The sequence below is a fragment of the Lepidochelys olivacea genome (genome assembly GCF_965140295.1).
Source record: "Lepidochelys olivacea isolate rLepOli2 genome assembly, chromosome: 19".
NCBI lineage: Eukaryota > Metazoa > Chordata > Testudines > Cheloniidae > Lepidochelys > Lepidochelys olivacea.
The window spans coordinates 6,455,751-6,477,601 of record NC_140429.1 but is presented as its reverse complement, the minus strand read 5'-3'; the positions used below and the strand labels follow the sequence as shown (position 1 = coordinate 6,477,601).

At 42.1% G+C, this 21,851-nt stretch overlaps 1 protein-coding gene across 1 annotated transcript in view; it reads left to right on the top strand.

Moving 5' to 3' along the window:
• The window catches only part of PTP4A2 (protein tyrosine phosphatase 4A2), a 30,401-nt gene extending 18,642 nt beyond the window's left edge, over window positions 1–11,759 (top strand). Inside the window, exons 4-6 of the mRNA XM_084609652.1 lie at window positions 4,405–4,535; window positions 7,839–7,913; window positions 9,154–11,759. Coding sequence (XP_084465778.1) covers window positions 4,405–4,535; window positions 7,839–7,913; window positions 9,154–9,262 — 315 coding nt within the window. The 3' untranslated portion in view covers window positions 9,263–11,759. The remainder of the gene's footprint in view (window positions 1–4,404; window positions 4,536–7,838; window positions 7,914–9,153) is intronic.
• The last annotated feature ends 10,092 nt before the right edge of the window (window positions 11,760–21,851 follow it).

Sequence of the window (21,851 nt, the reverse complement as noted above, 5' to 3'; positions counted from 1 at the left end):
GTATGTTTGCCACATTTGTCCTTGATAACCAGCCTTCTCTCTGCATTCAGTATGTAACTGCTCCTAGTATGCTCTTGTTGCAGGAGAGCAAAACAGCAGAGGGAACAAGTCCTGTAGACATCAGACAAGGATAACAGAAAACAGGAGGTGACAGAGAAGATTTGCTGCTAATGTCATACTTGAGCCAGATGATTCCAGCCATGATAGTGTCTTCATTACTTAATACATCACAGTGGTATTTTGGCATTTAAGAGTGGCTCTGAATATTCAGCAGCACGACCCACAACCACTTGTCCCTCTTGAAACCAGCTCTGTCAAAACAGGCTGCTGTCACCATTCAGAAATGGTGCTATATTACCAGCTGGCTGAGAAAATGACACATACCACTATTTAAAGCTAACGTTTGTTTACAAAAATAACAAAGATTAAAACTACAGCATGTGTTATTTAAAACTGTTGAGGTCAAAAGCCTTATGAAACTCGTGAAACAGAATATTTTAGTAAAGCTTGAGTTCTTTCCATGATATAAGGTAATATACTAGTAAGACAAACAAAGACAGTGGAATGTGGCAGCTAGTGAGCCTGCTTTGACAGATGGCATAGTGAGAAAGCAGGGAATTGGAGAATTAGATGTAGCCTGTTTGAACTATTAGTGTTGGTAAACAAGTGTATGCAATAAAGAGATGAAACTAGGGAAATAGGAGGCTGGAATGGATAATAGTATCTTTGGGATTAATGTACCAGATGACCAGAGAAAAGCTAATGTGATGCCAATTTTTAAAAAGGGCTCCAGAGGCAATCCTGGCAATTGCAGACCGGTAAGCCTAACTTCAATACCAGGCAAATTGTTGAAACTATAGTAAAGAACAGAAGTATCAGACACATAGATGAACATGATTGTTGGGGAAGAAGTCAGCATGGTTTTTGTAAAGGGAAATCACACCTGACCAATCTACTAGAATTCTTTGAAGGGGTCAACAAGTATGTGGACAAGGATGATCCAGTGGATATAGTGTACTTAGATTTTCAGAAAGCCTTTGACAAGGTCCCTCACCAAAGGCACCTAAGCAAAGTAAGTTGTCATGGGGTAAGAGGACAGGTCTTCTCGTGCATCAGGAGCTAGTTAAAAGATAGGAAACTAAGGGTAGGAATGAATGGTCAGTTTTCAGAATGGAGAGCGGTAAATAGTGGTGTCCCCCAAGGGTTGTACTGGGACCAGTACTGTTCAACATATTCATAAATGATCTGGAAAAAGAGGTAAACAGTGAGGTGGCAAAATTTACAAAACTACTCAAGGTAGTTGAGTCCAAAGCAGACTGCGAAGAGTTACAAAGGAATCTCACAAACCTGGGTGCCTGGGCAAGAAAATGGCAGATGAAATTCAATGTTGATAAATGCAAAGTAATGCACATTAGAAAACATAATCCCAACTATACATGTAAAGTGATGAGGTCTAAATTAGCTGTTACCGCTCAAGAAAGAGATCTTGGAGTCATGGTGGATAGTTCTCTGAAACCATCCAGTCAATGTGCAGTGGAGGTCAAAAAAGCTAACATGTTGGGAATCCTTAGGAAAGGGATAGATAAGTTAGAAATTATCATATTACCTCTATGTAAATCCATGGTACACCCGCATCTCGAATACTGCGTGCCGATCAGATTGCCCCATCTCGAAAAAGATATATTGGAATTGGAAAAGGTACAGAAAAGGGCAAGAAAAATGATAAGGGGTCTGGAACGGCTTTCATATGAGGAGAGATTAAGAATACTGGGACTTTTCGGCTTGGAAAAGAGACTAAGGGGGATATGATAGAGGTCTATAAAATCATGACTGGTGTAGAGAAAGCAAATAAAGAAGTGTTATTTACTCCTCATAACATAAGAACTAGGTGTCACCAAATGAAATTAATAGCTAACAGGTTTAAAATAAACAAAAGGAAGTATTTCTTCACACAATGCACAGTCAACTTGTGGAACTCTTTGCCAGAGGGTATTGTGAAGGCCAAGACTAGAACAGGGTTAAATTAAGAACTAGATAAGTTCATGGAGGATTGGTCCATCAATGGCTATTAGCCAGGATGGGCAGGGATGCAAAACCATGCTCTGAAGTGTACCTAGCCTCAGTTTGCCAGAAGCTGGGAATGGGCGACGGGATGGATCACTGGATGATTCCCTGTTCTGTTCATTCCCTCTGGGGCACCTGACATTGGCCACAGTCAGAAGACAGGTTACTGGGATGAATGGACCATTGGTCTGTCCCAGTATGGCCATTCTTAAGTTCTTATGTCAGTTCTTTAAACTATAAGTTAATGTGGTTTTAAATGGTTATGTGTAAGTAACATGAGAGAAATCCAAAGCAAGGACATGAAGAGTTAAGGCTGAATTCCGTTCTTTGAAACATTCCAGTTCACCAGGGAGAATCAAGTAATGGGTCATTCTTTTCTATGGAACTCTGTGAAATTTGTCATTGACTAACTACTGTGAGAACAACATTGGTCCTAAATGATTATGGATACCAATTTGTGTGTTTTTGGATTAAATATTGAATGTGGAGTATAAACTCCTACAAAAGTTAATTTGAAAAGGAGCTGAGTGCACTAAATACGTCATATGGTCAGGCCCTGCATCCATATTCTGGATTAATCACCTGCAGAATTATTTTGGAGAAATGAGGCTTTCAGTTTCAGTAGCTCTAACAATGGCAGATTTGTACCCTTGCAATTTCTCAACTACTAATATTTAAAGGTTGTTCTTGTGTTGAGGTCTTCTCAACTAAAGATGTTAAGCCTTGAAAAATGTGGACAATAGAAATACTGACAGGTTTCAGAGTAGCAGCCGCGATAGTCTGTATCTGCAAAAAGAACAGGAGTACTTGTGGCACCTTAGAGACAAACAAATTTATTTGAGCATAAGCTTTCGTGGGCTAAAACCCACTTCATTGGATGCATGAAATACTGACAATCTTAATTATAGTGACAGGTTTCAGAGTAACAGCCGTGTTAGTCTGTATTTGCAAAAAGAAAAGGAGGACTTGTGGCACCTTAGAGACGAACCAATTTATTTGAGCATAAGCTTTCGTGAGCTACAGCTCACTTCATTGGAGCTGTAGCTCACGAAAGCTTATGCTCAAATAAATTGGTTCGTCTCTAAGGTGCCACAAGTACTCCTTTTTTAATTATAGTGGTGTTGGATGGCTATTCCTGGAACTGATAAGCAGATGACAGCTCCTACTCTGATGGTGTGCCATCCTGTCTAATGGGCTACCCAGGAAGTGTCACGGTGCTAGTTACAATTACATTTCAAAATTAAGAGCCCAGTAGCATTGTGCTTCTCCAGAGTTTCTGCATGTCTTTTCTAGGCTCCTGAAGGAGGAGAGTATGAAGTCAGGATCCTCAAGGTACTGCATGATAGCCATAGTTCTCCTAGCCAAGGGCTAGAAGAAGGCTCCTTTCACTCTAGTTTCTGAGAAGAGAATAAAACCTGGGCCCACCTTTGTCTTGAAATGTAATTTCAAGACACACACACACACACACACACACACACAACTCTATAAACAGAAAGCATAGATGCCAAAAGTGAATTATCTAGTGAAAAAGATTTGGAAATAATCTCACATAAAATTCTGACTTATAGCCATGCTCATATTATGCAGTATGATTCAGACAGTTCTTTACGTTCTTGACAAACTTTCATAAGGAGGAAAAAAAAATCATAGATGCTGCTCAGTTATTCACTTTTCCATTTATTTTTAAGCACTGTATTTTGCATATGAGTAAGAGGCATGTGTTTGTAATTGTGGATAATACCTAGGGTAGGTATGAATGCCTCTTCCTAATCAGATGCCATGTATTGCAGTTGGACAAGCTGATCCAGTGGAATAGTTGTGCGGCAATCTTTTCAGACTCTTCTATGCAGAGTATACGGTACAAATAATATTTTGAAGTGGTGTACTTTTAGGCAAAAGTCTACACAGTTCTCTTCATCCTCCTTTAAGTATTAAATTGAATTACAGTTTATTTAGATTTAATTACAAAATTTCAGTGATATTTCAAAGACAGTTGTTTAGTTTTTCCACAAAGTCCATTCTACAACTGAGTCGTCAGTCAGCAATTTCCACTAGACCAAATTAGCTGATTTTTAGTGAATTAGCTTTTAATTTAAAATGTTTAAGGATATTTAAATTTTGTTGAGTATTATATTATGATATAATTGAATCTGTGTCTGGAATACTAGGAAATTACATGTTTAATAACAACCGTGTAGAATTTGGATGTTGACTGAATAAAAGCCTATGCCACCCCCTGCTCCTCTCCCGCTAGCCCTGCTGTTCATTGTGGATTGCATTCTCTGTCAATGTGTATAATCCCTGCACAAAAATTATAGCTAATCTTTTCTTCCCGTGAAGGACTGGCCATTTGATGATGGAGCGCCACCCCCAAATCAAATAGTTGATGACTGGCTAAACCTGTTGAAAACCAAATTTCGTGAAGAGCCTGGATGCTGTGTTGCTGTGCATTGTGTTGCAGGATTGGGAAGGTAAGTGTTTTGCTCTTTTGGTTTTGTAAGGGATTCACTTTAGCATATACATAAACTAGTTGAAGATTTCATTCTGAAAGATAGCTACATTCATTCAGTTACAAAAAACCAAGCAAACTATGTTTAAGTAACATCAGCAACTTCATACCATCATAATCAAGGAAGCTTACTACAATTTTAAAATGGTAGGTGACACGGCAACTGTATCTCAAAGCTCTTGTTTCATTTTGGATTGTTTGTTCACAGTAGCTGATCTGACAGATCATAATGTGTCAGAAGAATTAGAGAATCTACTCAGTGGAAAATGCATTGCATCTTTCTGCTAAAAATCTCTTGTGCTTTTTGACAAACCTAATGTATATATGCAGTATAAGCCAAATACATTGTTTGCTCTGGGCCTAAGCTACAAGGTTCTGAATGCCTTCTATTCCATTGACTTCAGTGGGAGTTTGAGATTCTATAAGCACTTTATATGGTTGGATTCTTTTTTATTGCCTTCCAACTAGTCAAAGCCATTGAATAATGTTACAAAATATTGGCATGCAACATTTCACTGAAAAGATAGCTTTTTTTTTTAATATATTAATGCTTGGAAGTCCCAAACTAGTTTTTAAACTCTTATAGTTTTGAGGTTGAGACATTTAAAAGCAGACCAGAGCAATTTTTGTCACTTATAAACACCTGAAAAGAAAGGTTCACTTGGAAGTACTGAGGGCATTTCCTGCAGCAGTGTGAATGCTGGAATAATAATACATTGATACACAGCAGGTTTAACAGCCTGTTTGGTGGTTAGGGGACCCAGTGAATGATAATTTGCCCCATCAGCCCTAAACTGCCTTTCCTCAAATTGGTAAATCAGGATATTGGTTCTATGGCTCTTTGCAATCCCTTAATTCTTGGCTGTATCGCCTACCCCCAATATACAATTCATACATCTATTTCTACAGGAGCTACAGATTTCGTATTCATCCTAAGGCTAGGACAGGTATTGTTTGAGATTGCAGTGTTGTTTTGTTACTGGAAGCTAAGCAAATTGTCATGTGTGCCACTTCCCTCTCTATTTTCCTATCTCCCATTACTCTACTCCCCACACAGACAGCATCACCTTCCCTCCCAGCCTGGGAAGGGAGTGCACCAAGATTGTGCCTGATTTGTGGATTTCTATAGCTTCTAATTATTAGGACAGCTGACAAGATTATTAATGACCTCTTCCAAAATGTGTAAGCTCCAGTTTAATATCTAAAATAAACTTGTGGAAGGTGGTTTTGGACAGATTGGACTGTCATTTAAAATTAGTCTTTTGAATCATTTAATCAGATTTCATAAGGTAATCGGGGGTCAGGCTAGTTCAGTACTTGCATGAGGGAACTCTGAGATGCAGCAGAATATAACTCATTCAGTGGGTGTCACTCCTGTATTAGTACTGGCTACCATCCCAGCATAATGCTAGGGGAACTGTTCTGTAGGAGTTTCCATTTTTTGATAAAGACCCAAAACCAAGGTCCATTGTGCCTGAGGTCCCCCTGGTACTTCCTGGTCATAATCCAATTTTAGTAATCCTATACTGTCTCCTAAATTTCCTCCTTGGTTTTCAACCTAATATGCTATTCACTACCCCCTCTAAACTGTTATACATTAGTGCTATATGCTATTTAAAAGTTGATCTGTTTTCCCCAACGTGGCCGGATTTTAGTGGTGGGTAAAGAGAGATCTCTCTCGTATATGTGCTGATTTCTTTGTGGGTCCGAAATGCAATTTCCCTCTTCTCCAGGAAGGAGTCACTATGTTTGCGACTAAAAAGAAAATTCATTTCTTCAGGTAATTGGGAAAGCTAAATAGAACATCCAGTCTCACAAATGTAAACAAATAAGTTCTGTAAACAAATCGCTACTTGTCCTACATGCTGGGAACAAAGAGATAAATACTTGAGATGCTTCTGTGATTGGGGTGGGAGACTTATAAATTCTTAAATAGGTATAATGAAAACACAGAAAGGTGGGATAAAGAAAAATCAAGAAGAGTCATGTAAGTTGGGTTGGCTGGTCTTAACTTGGTTGTTAAATCCATTTCTTCCCTTAGGGGAGAGGTGAAATGCTGAAGCAGGGAAAAACCTGAGTAATGCAAAAACATGGCAATTAACATGATTTGCTACTCTGTTCTTTGTCTTGTTTCCGTGTGAGGATTTTTTTGGGAGGGGGAGAAGGGTGGAAGATGACCACAGATTGTAGCTCAATTAAAAGATTTAAAGCCCTCCTGCTTCTTGCCCAGCATTAAGTCAAAGTGTGCTGACAGTTTGACATCTACTGTTATTACAGACATGAGTTGGTAGGTTTATTCATTAGGAATGACCTTTCTGGTTTTTCTCTTGGGTTCCTTTTTTTGTAGAAAGAAAAGGAAGAACTTCTTGTAAGTTTTGCTTAGGCCCTGGGAAGCACTGCATTTATGCTGCTTGGGAATTGAACCTCAAATGTTGTCTGTTCTACTACTTACGTTTTTAAAGTGCATTTAGTGTTTGTGGGGTTTCAGACTGACAGCAGCGAAAACTGAAGTTGCGTTTATCCAGGTGCTGCACAGCAGTGACGGAGCAAGCTGCCCTGCCAGAGTTGTTCAGTTTTGTTCCTGATTAACTGTAAGGGCAAGTAGTTCAGTTTACAACCTCTGTTCAGTCCTTGACCTCTCCTCTGCCACTAAGGTGCAAGTGTAATTGTGTGCTATTGCTAATATGAACAACTGAGCACTAGGACGTGGACTCAGAGCATCATCTCCCTTCACATAGCACTCCTGAATCAGCCATCCACACATCCTTCCCACTCAGCTGGGTTGGTTTCAGAACAGTGACCTGCAGGGGAAAATCTTATTCCATTGCCCCTTAAGTCCCACAAATAACCTAGCAAAAGGAATAAGTGTCAATGTTGTCATTTCAAAAGCAGTGCATCTCTTTGGTCTGTATGGGATTAAAGCTGTGTTGTAACAAGAAGTTAAATGCACCAAAGATGAACCTCAGATTTCTTCATGGCCAGCAGAGTACAAAATTATTTTATAGTAAAAAAGTAAAGAATAAAAATCCATTATTACTATTTCATGGCAGACACTGAAGGAGCTATTGATTTTGGTGCTGGAAGCAAAGCTGTGTGCTGAAGAGAATTTTACATTAGATGCTGCAGGCAAATGGCTTGCTGTAGGTAAAATATTTAAAGACAGGATACTGAAGCTGTTTGTTTATAGACTAATATGATCTATTTTGAGGGGTTCAATACATTGGTTCTCTAGACTGTTAACATAAATACTGATTTCTCTTTGTAGGGCCCCTGTCCTAGTTGCACTGGCTCTCATTGAATGTGGAATGAAGTATGAGGATGCAGTTCAGTTCATAAGGCAGTAAGTAAAAGTAACCAGCTCTCCAGCACGTTTCCCCTCTCCTATGTCTGTCTATGCAATTTTATCTTTGTGTTTTTAAGAGCAATGTGCACTTGTAGCAAGACTTCTTAAACTGCTGATAGTTTCCCAGTAGCTGTGTCCTGCCAGTTCTGGGCATAACTTTAATGCCAAGGCTTACACCCTCCTGGGTGTGGAGGTTGGGGGGCAGGGAAGAGCCAACCTTTTACATTTGCTTGTGAATTAAGGCACTGGTTTGTGACGCAATGCATTTGGAGTGAAAGTAAAATGCTAACAAAAGAACTTAGTAAAATTCCTGCTTGAGGTGGACACTGACAAATTACTAAAGAACCAAAACCAAATGTAGCCTGGCCAAGTACCATAGCAGCATGACATTCTATAGCTCTTGGGCCAAGCAGCATGATCAATCTACAGCAGGAACCCTGATGGTCTCATGTGTGGAAGGGGCACAGTCTGCTTAGGAAATGTTGGCAGCCATCCAACATGGAAAAAAGGCAAAAGTGGTGCTTGAATGAGAGCGAGCACAAAGTTCTGGTGTTTTTTGTTATAGCATCAGATCTTGAAATGAAGCCCACCAGGTAGGAAGATACTATACAACCATGTGCCAAAACCCTGCTTTGTGTTGCTGTTGGAGCTGTTGTAGGGTCTTCAACTGCCTCCCTAATCCATCTCACTGTCAAGAGGACTTTCTTGGTCCTCCTAAATTTTCTTTCTTGATTTCCTCTCACTACTTCTAGCTTTACCTCTTTCTTATTAAGCTAAATTACCCTCTTTGTTAACTCCCTTCAAATATTTGTATTTAGTTGTCATGTCTTCACTTATCTAATACTACACATGCAGACATCACATTAATCTTCAAGGGGCGGGTGGAGTATCCCTTATGTCATTCAGCACCACTCCTGCTTGTAGGAGAGGCAGTGGACTCCAGGGAAGCTAAATCTCCCAACCCAAAGGCATGCTGTAGTCTGCTCAGTAAGATGAGGGAGGGGGAAGCGTTTTATAATCTATAGATTTAACTAATTCAGCTCTACAGATCCCGAGTTTCATGTCCCAGTTAAGATCTCCTTTCCTAGAGGAGACAGTGGATAATGAAGTGAGCCAGGTGACAGTTCTGTGGGGCTGGAAAAACCTTGCAGCGAGCAGCTATCTTCTTTGAAATATACACAATAACTGAAGCCGTACTTTTGCAATTGATATGACGCCTTCATTCTGTTTATTTTAGGAAAAGGAGGGGAGCTTTCAATTCCAAACAGCTGCTTTACCTTGAGAAATACCGACCTAAGATGCGATTACGCTTCAAAGATACCAATGGTCACTGCTGTGTTCAGTAAAAGAAACCTTAAACGAAGGCTGAAGTTATCATGGCTGTTTTCTGGACTCTTGTCACCTGGAAATGTGAATCTGGAATCAAACTACGTCATCAAATTAGTGGTGGAGTCAATGCTCCTCAGCCTCTGTCCTAATGGTGGTGATGATTTAAAAAAAATAATAAAATTAAAAAAAGAAACATTTCAGTGAAGGATTGTTTTCTCCTCAAGCTGCAGTTTGAATATCTGCCAGGAGAAAATCAGTTTCTGAACCTTCTGTATTTTTAACTTTTTTTAAAAAAATAAAATAAAGTGAAGTTTATGTCTAAGGAAAACCAGCAGAGCATTGGGTTGTGCAGAAGCCATTTTCTTGGTTTGGGGACAGTGCTTCATAGTTAGGTCCTGGCATGTGGAATTTCCTTTGGGACGTCCTTTTTTTTTTTTTTTTTCCTCCCCCTCCCCCCTTATTATTATTTTTTTTTAAATTGCGGTTTTTTCCCCTTTCCTTGCTGAGAGCTGGCAGACAGAAATAAGGAGGAGCCTTTGTTGCTGTAGGTGAGCAGTCTGACAGCCTTAAGTCCCACTGGGCACTTTTCAAGAAATATAGTGGTGGTTGTGTTCTGTGTCTGTGTGGCATTTAGACTTTGCAAATGACAGGATGTTTTTGGTAGTTTTCTTTAACTGAAGACTCTCTTTTTCTAATTGGTGGAGGTAGTATTTTTTCAAATAATGCTCTGTGTGCGTGTGTGGGCATGTGTGCGCGTGCTTGACTAAATTGTACTTCTCCAAAAAACTTGTCTGGGAAGTTAACTTTCTGCTATTTGGGTAGAAAAATTATTTCTTGGTGGAGGAAGATTCAGACATCCATAATCCAGAAGTGTCCTGGTTAACTAAAAGATTCCAGGCAGGGAGTTTTTAACTCCTCTGTCCTAAGAAACAGAAAGGCTGTTATGGTCATTGTCCAGATTATCTCTGCCTCTTTGAACATAATAAACCAGGACTTGAAGTGTCTCATTGGTACTGCCTGTGAGGCTCAGATAATATATATGCAGTTTGGTCTCTGAATAAATGCCTGGTTATGGGTATTTTCCCAGACTGGTCCTCATGTACAGTTCAGTTTAATTACTGATTGCCTTGTTCTTTTTTTCTTTACCAGGCTCTTTCTGAGAGAGAATCACTGGTTACACACCAACAATGCCTAATGTGCATACACTGTCAGCAGGCCGTAACTTACGGGGTGGGGAAAATGCTGATTTTGGGGGGCAGGGGCTGGAATGTATTGTTTGAGGACCAGTGCAGTATTTTCTTTGCAGAGTCATTGCTGGGTTCAGTGCACTAATCAAGACTAGTAATTTGCACTGCCTCTGAGAGGTCGTTTCAGTAAAACTGGTTTTACCAAATGAATTGTAATGCCAGCTTAGTGTTCTGCCACATTAGCAATCTTGTGTGCTTTCAACTCAACATTGTGTTTGTAATAGTGGTCAGCCGCTGAGGACTTTGAACACAGGTTTAGGATCGTCTTGTCTCGTGGTCTCTTGCTGTGCAGCACCAAAGGCTTTCATTTGTCTGTCCCAGCAGCAGTGCCAGCAAGTGCAGACTGGTACCCCCTCTTTACTAATACCTCAGATGCTGGTTATGTGAACTGCCTCTGTACAATATTGTCCTAGTCCAAAGTTTTTTTTAATTTGTAACCTAACAAAACTGCATAAACACTTTCAGAAAACACATAATGGATTTTAAAATTCTATTTCTAGAAGTGTGTTTAAGTTAAAACAAAAAATGACGGTACTACTCAAACCTTCCCACTTAAGGACATGCCAAAAGATCCCGCTGTAGGTTCACGGCTATAAAACACTGCACCCCCCCAAAGCTCAGATACTGTACCGTGACTTGAGCTGTATTAATGTAGTAACAAACTCCTTCCTGCCTTAAAATGTGTAACGTGCTCAATTTTTGTGTGTGTGTTGTAGATAAAGGGGGCACACAAGAGTGCGTGATGCTAATTCCTACTTGTTAGGAAAATAATTGGTAATGTTTGATTCTGTGCAGGGGTACGTAAGGCTCTAATATTGCCCCCCACCCCCGAACGACAAACCAACATTTTAATTATTCTCAGTTGGATTTTTGTTTCTGCGAAATTAAAATCTTTGATTTTGAACTGAATAAAGTATTGATAGCTGATTTCAGTTTGACAAATGAGAGATGTCAGACTGGAGGGGGGAAAGTGTTGTAGCCAGATTGAAAACCAAAGCCCCAGACCCTTTAAAGAACAATAAAAAACCCTATTTACATGCTCTGTGTATAACTGCATTCCTCCTAGTTTTACTTTGATTTATAATATATTATATTAGCTTGTACTATGACCTTGCAACCTTAACTGAATTGAGAAAACATGATAAAGTCACATGGGTGCACAGACTCGTAGACATGATGGGGAGCTTGATTGTGACTGGGGTCCAACAGGCACAATAGCTGGTTCAGCACTTGGACATAGTGCAATAAAGTTCTTACTGTAAATGGCTCTTACCTCTGGTTCCCAATTAATTTACTCATTGCATAGATGTTAAATTTTGTTCTTTACCCTGGTTCCTAAACGGATTCAGACCAATCTGTCTACAGACACTCCTTCTTAGATGGTCTGATGACCACAGTTCAGCAGCGAACAGCGTGAGCTTGCTTGTGACTCAGTGAGAATTTGGAGGCACGGTTCCATCCTGAAAAAGAGGAAGAACTGCTGCAGACATCAGCTGTTTCTTTCCCCCTAAATCACCTGGTTTAAAAAAAACCAAAAACCATGAAATCTCTGTGCAGCCTTTCCAAGTGCTGTAAGAAGATTTGTTGCAAATCTCTTCTTGTCTCCTGAACAAGACTAGACAATGTGCCACTTGGCAGTGTGTGAATTAAAACACTGTCTGGGATGACACGGGGGAATTTCTCGAGCCTTGGGTCCTAATCGGTTTCATTTAATTTGTAGTGGAGCTCCATAGAAGAGATGTACAATTGACTTATGTAAGAAGAGTGCTATTTTCAAAGCTCCACAGATAGAAATTTGAGTCAGCTTTCCTTTGTTGCCATCAAAGCAGATGCATTACCCACAAATCAGTATCAGAGTTCTAATTTTTATCAGATTTTCTCACCAGTGCATTAATGCAAGGTTTCAGTCCCCAGTGGAGATCAGATAATAAACGACTCTAGCTATACTGGAAGCTGTGTCTGTGAAGGTTCATCTCCTCTTCCTGTGTGGATAAATGTCTTTTATATAATGGGTTTTAATGCAAAATCCTGTCACTTGTTTCTGAAGGACTCTACCTTTGGTTACCATGCATGAAAGAGGAGCACATCATTAACCAAAGCTTAATCAGCAGAAAAAGATAGATTTCATTGCAAATTAGTTATATGAACTTTATATATTTCCTCTTTGTGGCAGTATAAGTTACCTGTTTCCTCTGTTTCTGGATATTTACACATCCATTTCTGAAAATGCAAACACTGATATTTTCTTTAGCTGGAGATTAACATTTAATTGATTGAGTATTTATACCATTCAAGGTAATGCACTTGGAATGGGGATGGTATGCAGTTTAAGGTCAGTTTGCATATGTAAATATTCTTAATTAAGCGTGAAGTATTTGAAATCCGCCAATTTTATGAAAGCTCACTTTCTAATGCTTTTAGTCAAAGGATTTTATATTAGACTTACCATTAATACCTGCAACCCCAAGACTGAGCTCAGTAAGAACTTTATACATAGATATAGAGCTCGGCTAATCTGTTACTTACAAAATTTGAAGTAAAATGTGGAATGTAAGATTTTGTCAAACCTGTCAAAATGTATATGACCCTAGAAATAGGACTGATTTGCATATTATAGTCAACAGCAATGAGGTGCCAGCTGCACGTAAAATATTTATGCTGAATAGTACACACTAAATATTGCCTGAATCATGGTCTTCATATCTAATATTTCTCTTTTCACACCTGTGTACACTAGTATCCATATTGCTGCCACTGTAGAGGGGCATCTGCACTGGCAGAATTTAGGCTTCACTGTCTCATCCTTGGCTCTATGACATGCGAGTAAAAAGTTTGCACCCTGCCAATGTTATTTGCTGTTTACACTCCGAATTTTTCCTGTTGCTGGTATGGCCTCAGAATGAATGCTGGTCTCAAAATGAAGAAAAGGAGAGACCAGTCTTCTCTCACCCTGTCTGTCTGTGTCTGTAAAGCAACTAGCTGGACCTGCCGAACTTCTCCTCCTTTAAGTGTTGTGAGGATCCTAACCCATAATATTTCTGTTATAGTCACTCTCCTTACATTAGGCATAATTCCCTTCCAAACAGTAGTACTGCTTGAAGGACCGCAGGGGTAACTGCATTTTATGCTCTAGGACAGAAGTTCCCAAACTGGTCCGTGGACCACCAGTGATCTGTGAGCTCCAGTCAGGTGGTCTGCGGATAGTTCCCTCTAAGTTGTGCACCTGGGGGGCCGTACACAAGAGAATGGCCACCTACCTAAAGACCCTGGAGAAGAGACACGTGTAAGGTGAGGTGGTGGCCTTGGGGGGAATAAGGGGTAGGTGGGAAGGGGCAGTGAGGTGAGAAGAGGGGGTGGGGGGAATTTGGGACATGCAGGGCTGTGGCAGCCAGAGAAAGGACTTTCACCAGCTCCAGGGCTACAGCTGCCAGGGGGAGACCCCCCTCCTTCCCAGCCTCAGCTCTGTGGCTGCTGTGGCGGGGGAAGAGACCACCCCCCCCCCCCCAGCCTTCCCAGCCCCAGCTCAAGGGCTGCCATGGCAGGGCAGAGAGGGCACATCCATTGCACTGGAAAGGTAAGACTACTGATATTAAAATATGAGTTATGTGCTTTTATTTGTAGAACAAAAAAAGTTTTCTTTTTATACAACACTTTTATCCAAAGCGCTTTACAATAGTTTAGCTAATGGTACAAACAACATTTGGAAAGATCATTAAATGGTCGGCCGAGACCCTCAGCAATTTTCAAGTGGTCCGTGGAAAAAAAAACATTTGAGAACCACTGGTCTAGGAGTACTAACCTAGGGGCTCTGAAGCCCTGGCTCTAGAGAGAATGGGACTGGAATGCAATTATTCTCTACGCTACTTGAGATCATTAGCACTAAGTCTCCTTGGAAAAACACTTTTATATACTATTGCTGTAGACACAAGGGGGCTGAATTAAGATTACACAGATAAACAATTCTTGCGTTTCCTAACTTTTTGAGTGCTTGACTTTGCAACATTAATGTTTTTTGTTTGTAACTTAGCCTTTTTAAAAAAGCAAACTGGAGGAAAAAAAAAAGTCAATCAGATTGACACCCCAAGCTTCATCAGGACTCACTGACCTCTGCCACTTTGGCTGATGGAGTGACTGACAGTAGTACACACACTGGTCAGGGGCATGACACATGCTACTATTTGCGAAGGGTAGAGGAATGGTCAGACTCAAGAATCTCGGGTTCTGTTCCAGGCTCTGAAGGGGAGTGTTCTCTTGTGCGCGTAGACACTTCTGTTTCACTCCTCAGCTTGACTACTTCTTCTCTGTCCCAGTAGTGTCTTTCCCTGGCTCCACATTCTTGTCTATACTCAGGCTTATGCCAGTCTTTTCACCCAGCTAGCCCTAGTCTCCCATTTTGAGTTTGCTGTTTGAGTCCCAATCCTCTCTGCCACTAGGTCCTAGTCCTGGTCTCCCCCCCCCTCCCCCAGGTTCCTTGCCCCAGTCTTCCCCCACCCTGACTCTTTGAGAAGTGGCTCAATTTTGACACAACTGCATTTTCCAACAGAAAACTGTTCTGTTGGAATTTTTTGACCAGTTGTAATCAATTGCTTAATTGTCTTCATTTTCAAGCCCTTTATTTCCTTCCATCCTGCTGCTATGCACTCTGCTGACATCAATAAATTGCTTGCTTCCCCCCCCACCCCAAATCCCATTTTGAGTCTTCTAAATGTGTTGTTTCTAGCTATCTACCCCAGATGCCACCAGGGAGTGATAATTAGGCACAGAAAGCTAATGGGGTTAGTGTGAAGGGCTCCCCTGACAGCTGCTCATCACCCTGTTGGGTATTAAGGACATAAATTATGTGATTCTGAGGCTCTTTTCTCTCTGGTTCTAATTCACTAGGGCCCACTGGTGCATGGTGCTGAATGCCCTCCTCCCTATTGAATTGATAAAGGAAGAGGGCACTGCAAAGCTACTCCATGTCACACCAGCATGAGGTCAATTAAAGGGCTCCTTGGCTGATTTCTTTAAGATGGCTTGACTGTGTGTGTGTGTGTGTGTGTGTGTTTGTAGAACTGATGGCATTCAGGAATCCTTGACATGCTTGTGAAAGCTGAGCAGTCTTCTTTGGAACTGGATTTACTTCCTCCCCCTTTATGCTTCAGCCCTGAAAGGGATGTAATTAGCAATGTTTTGCACCTGTGTCTATACCATCTTTTGTTCCCAGCCCTCCTCCAATTTTCATGATAGCTCTGTGGACTAGGTAAATATTCATACCCCCATTTTACAAAAGCAAAAATGGAGGCACAGTGATTATATGCCTTGGCCAAGGTCACACCTCAACTCACGGGTGTGGGGGGGAATTGGAACCCAAGAGTCCTGCCTCCCGATTTCCAGCTCTGTCTACTGGACATGTGTTTCCAACCACATTTAAAATTCCACCAAGAGAGAAATTACCAGCAAAGTTTTGGTTTTGACTTTCTGGCATTGTCTGATCAATATGGGCCCTGCCAAAAGTAAATGCTAAGGTAATAGCAAAGATAAAACTTAGGTTGCTTCAGAATGGGGTTAGGTGACACAAGAGTTGAAATGCTGGACCTCGCTGGAGCCTTGTCTATACCACAGCTTCCATTAGCGGGGCTGTATCTGTTTGGAATTATGGCTCCGGGGAAGAAAAATCTGGCTGTGGACAAGAACACTGAGGGTGGAATGTGGCCCTTTGTCTGGAATAGCGATGACTGTTGCAGACAAATGGGGTGGGAGAGAAACAAAACCACCATGAAAAATGCAACAGAATTTGTGTTTCCATCTCACGATGCAGCTAGCAAAGACGACCTGTTGCTAAAATCAAACCAGAAGTGGGGATTGTGGCTGGAAAATCACCAATTCCTCCTCTGACATTTACCAAAACTTCTGTACTATGGGTGGGAGATTCTAGGAGCTGATATGGTTGTTTTTAAAAACAGTAAATTTCCTGAAACTTTCTTTTATGAGTAGGTAAAGACTCTCTCACCTGCTGCCAACATCCCTTGAGAAAACAACCAGCAGGGTAAGATGGTTTAAAACAAAACAGAAACTCCTGCTCTGGACAGTTAATCCATGGCATTTTTAACAGCCCTTCCTGGAGATCTTGGCTGGATGCAGTCACCTGCTTAAATAGAAAACCTTTGATTCTGTGCAACTTGCTCTGATAAGAGGTGTTCCAGTGAGATGTCAATAACCCTCTTCTTGCAGCTATTTCTCTGCTCAGTTCAGGCCCAGATTTAACTAAAATATTAGCCCAAAGAGCTTAAAACTTCTCCTGCTTAATCTAATCCAGGTGGCTCAGCCCAGTTTTATCACCAGCAAAGCCCCATCAGATGCAAGCAGGAGTCTTAAGCATAATCTTCTAAATTGGCTCTCTCCCATATGGCTTGCAGAAATTCTATCATTACATGTAGAAGGGAGGTTTAGATTGGACATTAGGAAAAATTCCTAATTATCAGGGTGATTAAGCACTGGAATAAATTGCCTAGGGAGGTTGTGGAATCTCCATCATTGGAGATTTTTAAGAGCAGGTTAGACAAACACTTGTTAGGGATAATCTGATAATACTTAGTCCTGCCATGAATGCAGGTAACTGGACTAGATCACCTCTCGAGGTCCCCTCCAGTCCTATGATTCTATGTAGGAAAGATGTCTGATTAGTCCCATCCAAGTTTATCTGTTGAGAATCTTGGTGCTGACGGATGTTGGCTGATTCTTTATAGCACTGCTCAAAGCTATTGAACAAACAAAATATCCAGTTTCCAGCATCAGAGTTCTGGATAACTGTAAATTACTCCGAGGCCCTATGCCAAGTTGTCCCAAAACTTTTACTTTTTCATTTACAAATCTTGAGCAAAATTTGTATTTCGTGGGGTGGTTGGTCGTCTTTATTATTTGTATTACAATAGCACCTAGAGGTCCCAACCCAAAGTAGGGCCCCAAGTGTGTTCAGCACTGTACAAACACAAATTAAAAGACCGCATCTGCCCAGAATAACTTCTTGTCAGGGAGCTGCCTAGTGAGCTAGCCGCCTGGCTCCCCGTGCATCTTGCGGAGCTGGAGAGTCCACCTCCCCACCAGGTGGGCAATCCAGGGAACCAGTCAGCTGGGAAGCCCACTGTCTGCCCAGGGAGCTGGGGAGTCCTGACAGCCTTCCACATGGGCTGTGGAGAAGCCTAGCAGCCCACCAAGCAGGCAGCCAAGGGAGCCAGCTAGCTGGTGAGCCTGCTGCCTGGGAAGCCAAATAGTTCAGGGAGATGGGGTGTCTCCTGACCCGGAAGCTGGGCAGCCTGCCAGGTGGGATGCTGGCACACTGGGCAGCCCAGGGAGCTGGGGAGCCCCAGGAGTTGGGCAGGCTGGCAGGAAACCGGGCAGGCAGGCAGTCTAAACGTTGTCAAAAGTTTCAGTGGCGTTGACAAGTTCCCACAGAACTCTTTGATCCCCACGAATTAGCATTTTCTGACAGAAAACTGTTTGGCTGGAAAACTTCCAGCCAACTCTAATCTATCCACTCTCACAAAGGGACAGACTGATGGAGAGAGATCTACTGACTGGCAAATCAGAGCAACAGATGAGATGAAATCCGCAGACAGATCTGGTGCTATGGAGGACTACGGACGGTGTCCCTAGCCTCTGTTTGCCAGAAGCTGGGAATGAGCAGCAGGGGATGGATCACTGGATGATCACCTCTTCTGTTCATTCCCTCTGGGGCACCTGGCACTGGCCACTGTCAGAAGCCAGGATACTGGACTAGATGGACTTTTGGTCTGACCCAATATGGCTGCTCTTAGATACTGATCCAGGTGGAGAAGATGAACATACAAGTCAGTGGAGAACTTGCTGTAATGCAGAGCACTATCTGTGGTTCAGCCTCCTCTGCACTGCCATCCTCAGAAAAGTGCTTCTTCCAGGACCCATGAAATCTCTAGGCCACCCCTTAAAGTGCTAATATGAAAACAAATGATGGCAAAACCCACCCATCCCCATTCAAAAGAAATCCAGAAAAACACAGAAGCAAATCATGCAACTAATGACATGGGCTAATTATCAATGTGCAGTCACTTGCTTTTAGCTGCACCATCTCCCTCATCTGCCATTAGCCCAGGGCGGGGACCTCTTTTTCTCATATGCCTGTAACGCCCCACTTTTGGTGTAAGAATAATAATAATCCTGACAACCTTTACGAACACAGACTGGGATTCAAAGTCAAGCCCAAACCTACAGCCATGGGGGGGAGAGAGAGAAAGATCCCATTAAGAAAAATGTTGTCAAGGAAACTGTTCTCACTCTATGCAGCCAATAATGCACAAAGAAAATTCTCTCTGCTGCACAGCTCAGTACAGCATGAGGTAGGCTCCACAAATGTAATTAGGACAGCAGGAACTCAGCGTGGCTACAAAGACTTGTTTTGATTCCCATGTGGACTCCCATCCCAACCTGCTGTCGCTATTTTTTGAATCTTGAGTAACAAGCCAGACTTGCTTTCCTTGTATGACGCTGGCCAGAAATTTTAAATGGGAGAAGGGTGAGGAGGAAGGTGACATATGTTAGAACAGACTGGCTCTTGGTAGTGGTATTCTTCCTGCAAGCATAATTATTCAAGCAAGACGAATACCCTGCATTTCAGTTAATTTCTCTCCAGCTTGTGTTAAATCCATTGCAGGATGCCTTGCGTTTGACATTTACAACTGCCCTTAATGACAGTAAATTTAAACCCAACAGGGAAGCTGTGGATTGCTGCCAGGTCTGTAAATGCCACTGTATTTAGATAGGATTCCTTTAGGATCACCCCTGTGGGGGAGGTTACAGCCTTCACGATTGTACTAACTGGGACCAGGAGCAGTAAGAGCATTGATCTCTCTCGCACATGCATGCTTTCAGAATCCAGACTCATGTCACTGATAACCTGAGGTTGCTTCCTGGTTACTAGGTAATACCAGTATTCAAGGTGAAGCCCTGATTTCTGCAAACACAATTTTTCTTATGGATTTCCTGTCTGCTTGTTGTTAAACTGAGACAAACCTGCTCATTCATTTCAGGCCCTCAGACTGGAATTAAATTGTGTTCCCAGAGGCCCAGCAAAATTACCAAACCTTGTGCCTTTGCTTGGAAATTGTTTTTAAATGAATTTTAGTGCTCACAATAGCTAGAGGATGATTGAACTGGCTCAAATCAGGAGCCATGCAGTCGAGCATACAGCTCTGTGAGCGCACCTCAATATATTCCAGTCCCCCAGGCCCAGCTGTTCCAAAACTGTCAGGCAACATCCACTCCTGAGCCCTCACACCCTGTCAGTAATCAAACTAAATCCAGACCTACAATGAACTCCTCCTGTATTCCTGTCCTAGACACCTACACAGCTCTGCTGATGCACCTCACACCTGACCTGCAGCATCCTTTGTTTATCTTAGTCCTTGTTCTCTTCTGAATAGAGACTTTCAGCTGTGTCCTATTTTGCCAGATGGCGCAAGGTTTCTTCTGATGTGTCAAATATCAATTAGGGACCAGGGTGAATCGATTAAAACCATTTTCACTTGTAAATCCAGCACTCTGTAAGCCAGTCCGGCGCAGCTGAAAGATGAGGGCTCTAATCTATTTCCCCCACCAACCCTTTTGTATTTATTATTTGTATCTACTCCCTTTATTCCACCTGTTTGAGAACAATGGGTGATTGCAAGAGGGCAGCTGCTGAAAAATGCCACACGGGCTGGATCAAATCAGCAGGTGACATTTTTTCACTGTGATTCTCTTCAAGATCAGCTGGGGCTGCAACAAACCAGCCGCTCTTTCATTTACTAGAGGACAAAACTGCTATTACCCAGTCTTAGAAGAACAGATGAGTGGACTATGATTGCGTGTGATGTCCCTGTCTAGCTGCGAAGCGGCACCACGGTGGCAGTGACGCACCAGCATGTCGAAGCCAGGCTGCTGCAAGGTTCAAGAGGAGAAAAGGCATCTGGAAGGAGAATTTTTTTTATTTGTTTTTTATCCTTCAAAATCACATAACTATCAACGGCCTCTGAAAGCCTAGAGAGGGAACAGGCCGTTGCTTCTTAAAAGATCTTTACATCTGTCGTTTGCTTGCTGGATAGTGGATTCAAACTCTCTGCACTGCTCCCCAAAAGTACCATTTGGAAGCTGGGCAGACCCTCTCGTCTGTGGAAGGACAAATGCCAACAAGGGTGATTTAATTTTTAATCTCATAGCATTTTATTTTATAAATCTTGCTGATGATGTGAATCAGGGAAAGATCCAAAGTACGTATTAGAAGGGAATTCAGATCGCCTCAAAGGAAGATGGAGGAAGGCACTATTGTCAAACCCATGCATTCCAAAATAATGAGATTTGCATAAAAACTAACATGATTAAAAAAGACCATTTTGGGTTCTTTCTATTTGCATTCTGGGCTCGTAGGATCATACACGGGTCACATTTTCAAGCTTTACTCTGCAGCCATGGGGCTAGAATTGCACTTTTCTCTAAATAACAGCTGAGCTTTTCATGCAAAACTCTTAATTCTGCCTGCCATGGCTTTAAGAAAAAGACCACATATTGTGAGAGCTGTCAACACTGGGAAGGAGTCGAGAGGCTGCTAGAGGAAGGGAGGAATGCTTTTAGAAATGAGTAACAAACAATGAATTTTTCATCCTAGAACACCAAGCTGCTGAATTTGGATCTGGATTCACAACTGAAGTTGGCTGCGGAGGGGGGAGAGTTCAGTGCTGTGGTTGTGGATCCAGCTGTGTGTAATTTGCTGCAACCTGCCACTTCTTTCTGCTGTCCACTGAAGGTCTCACCTTTGCTTTCACTTGCTATGCAAAACACTGAGCTGTGGTTAGTGGTCAATGGCCATCTCCATTTTGCTTTCTGGCATCCCGCCCCTGCCGAGTAGTTCGCTAAACAGGTGTCTCTCCCCGCTTGTTTGATCAGGGAAAAGTTTCATAAGCTCTGGCTACAGTGGAGATGGAGACACCGTTAATGCTGCTGCTGTTTGGCAGGGAGAGAGCTCCCCTCTGCCTGCTCTTGTGCATTCTGCCCTTGTGCACTTTGCCTGGCCACCCTATGGGAATATCCAGGAACCTATCACAATGATCCACCAAGGTCTGCATCACCACTGACTAACACTCCTGACTGTGTAATGTGCTCCTGGGTTTGTTGGGGGTGGGGGGAGACATAGAATGGGTGCATAGCTTACAGCAATGGCTGGAAACACCAACTGTTTAAATCTCTCAATAATCTCTAGCACACTGGCCACCTTGACCACACACCCCTGCAACAAACTGTAATTGCCCTGCTCTCCTCCATCTCAACAGTACCCACCATGGTGCTCCTGATTCCAAACTGGTGCCCAGCT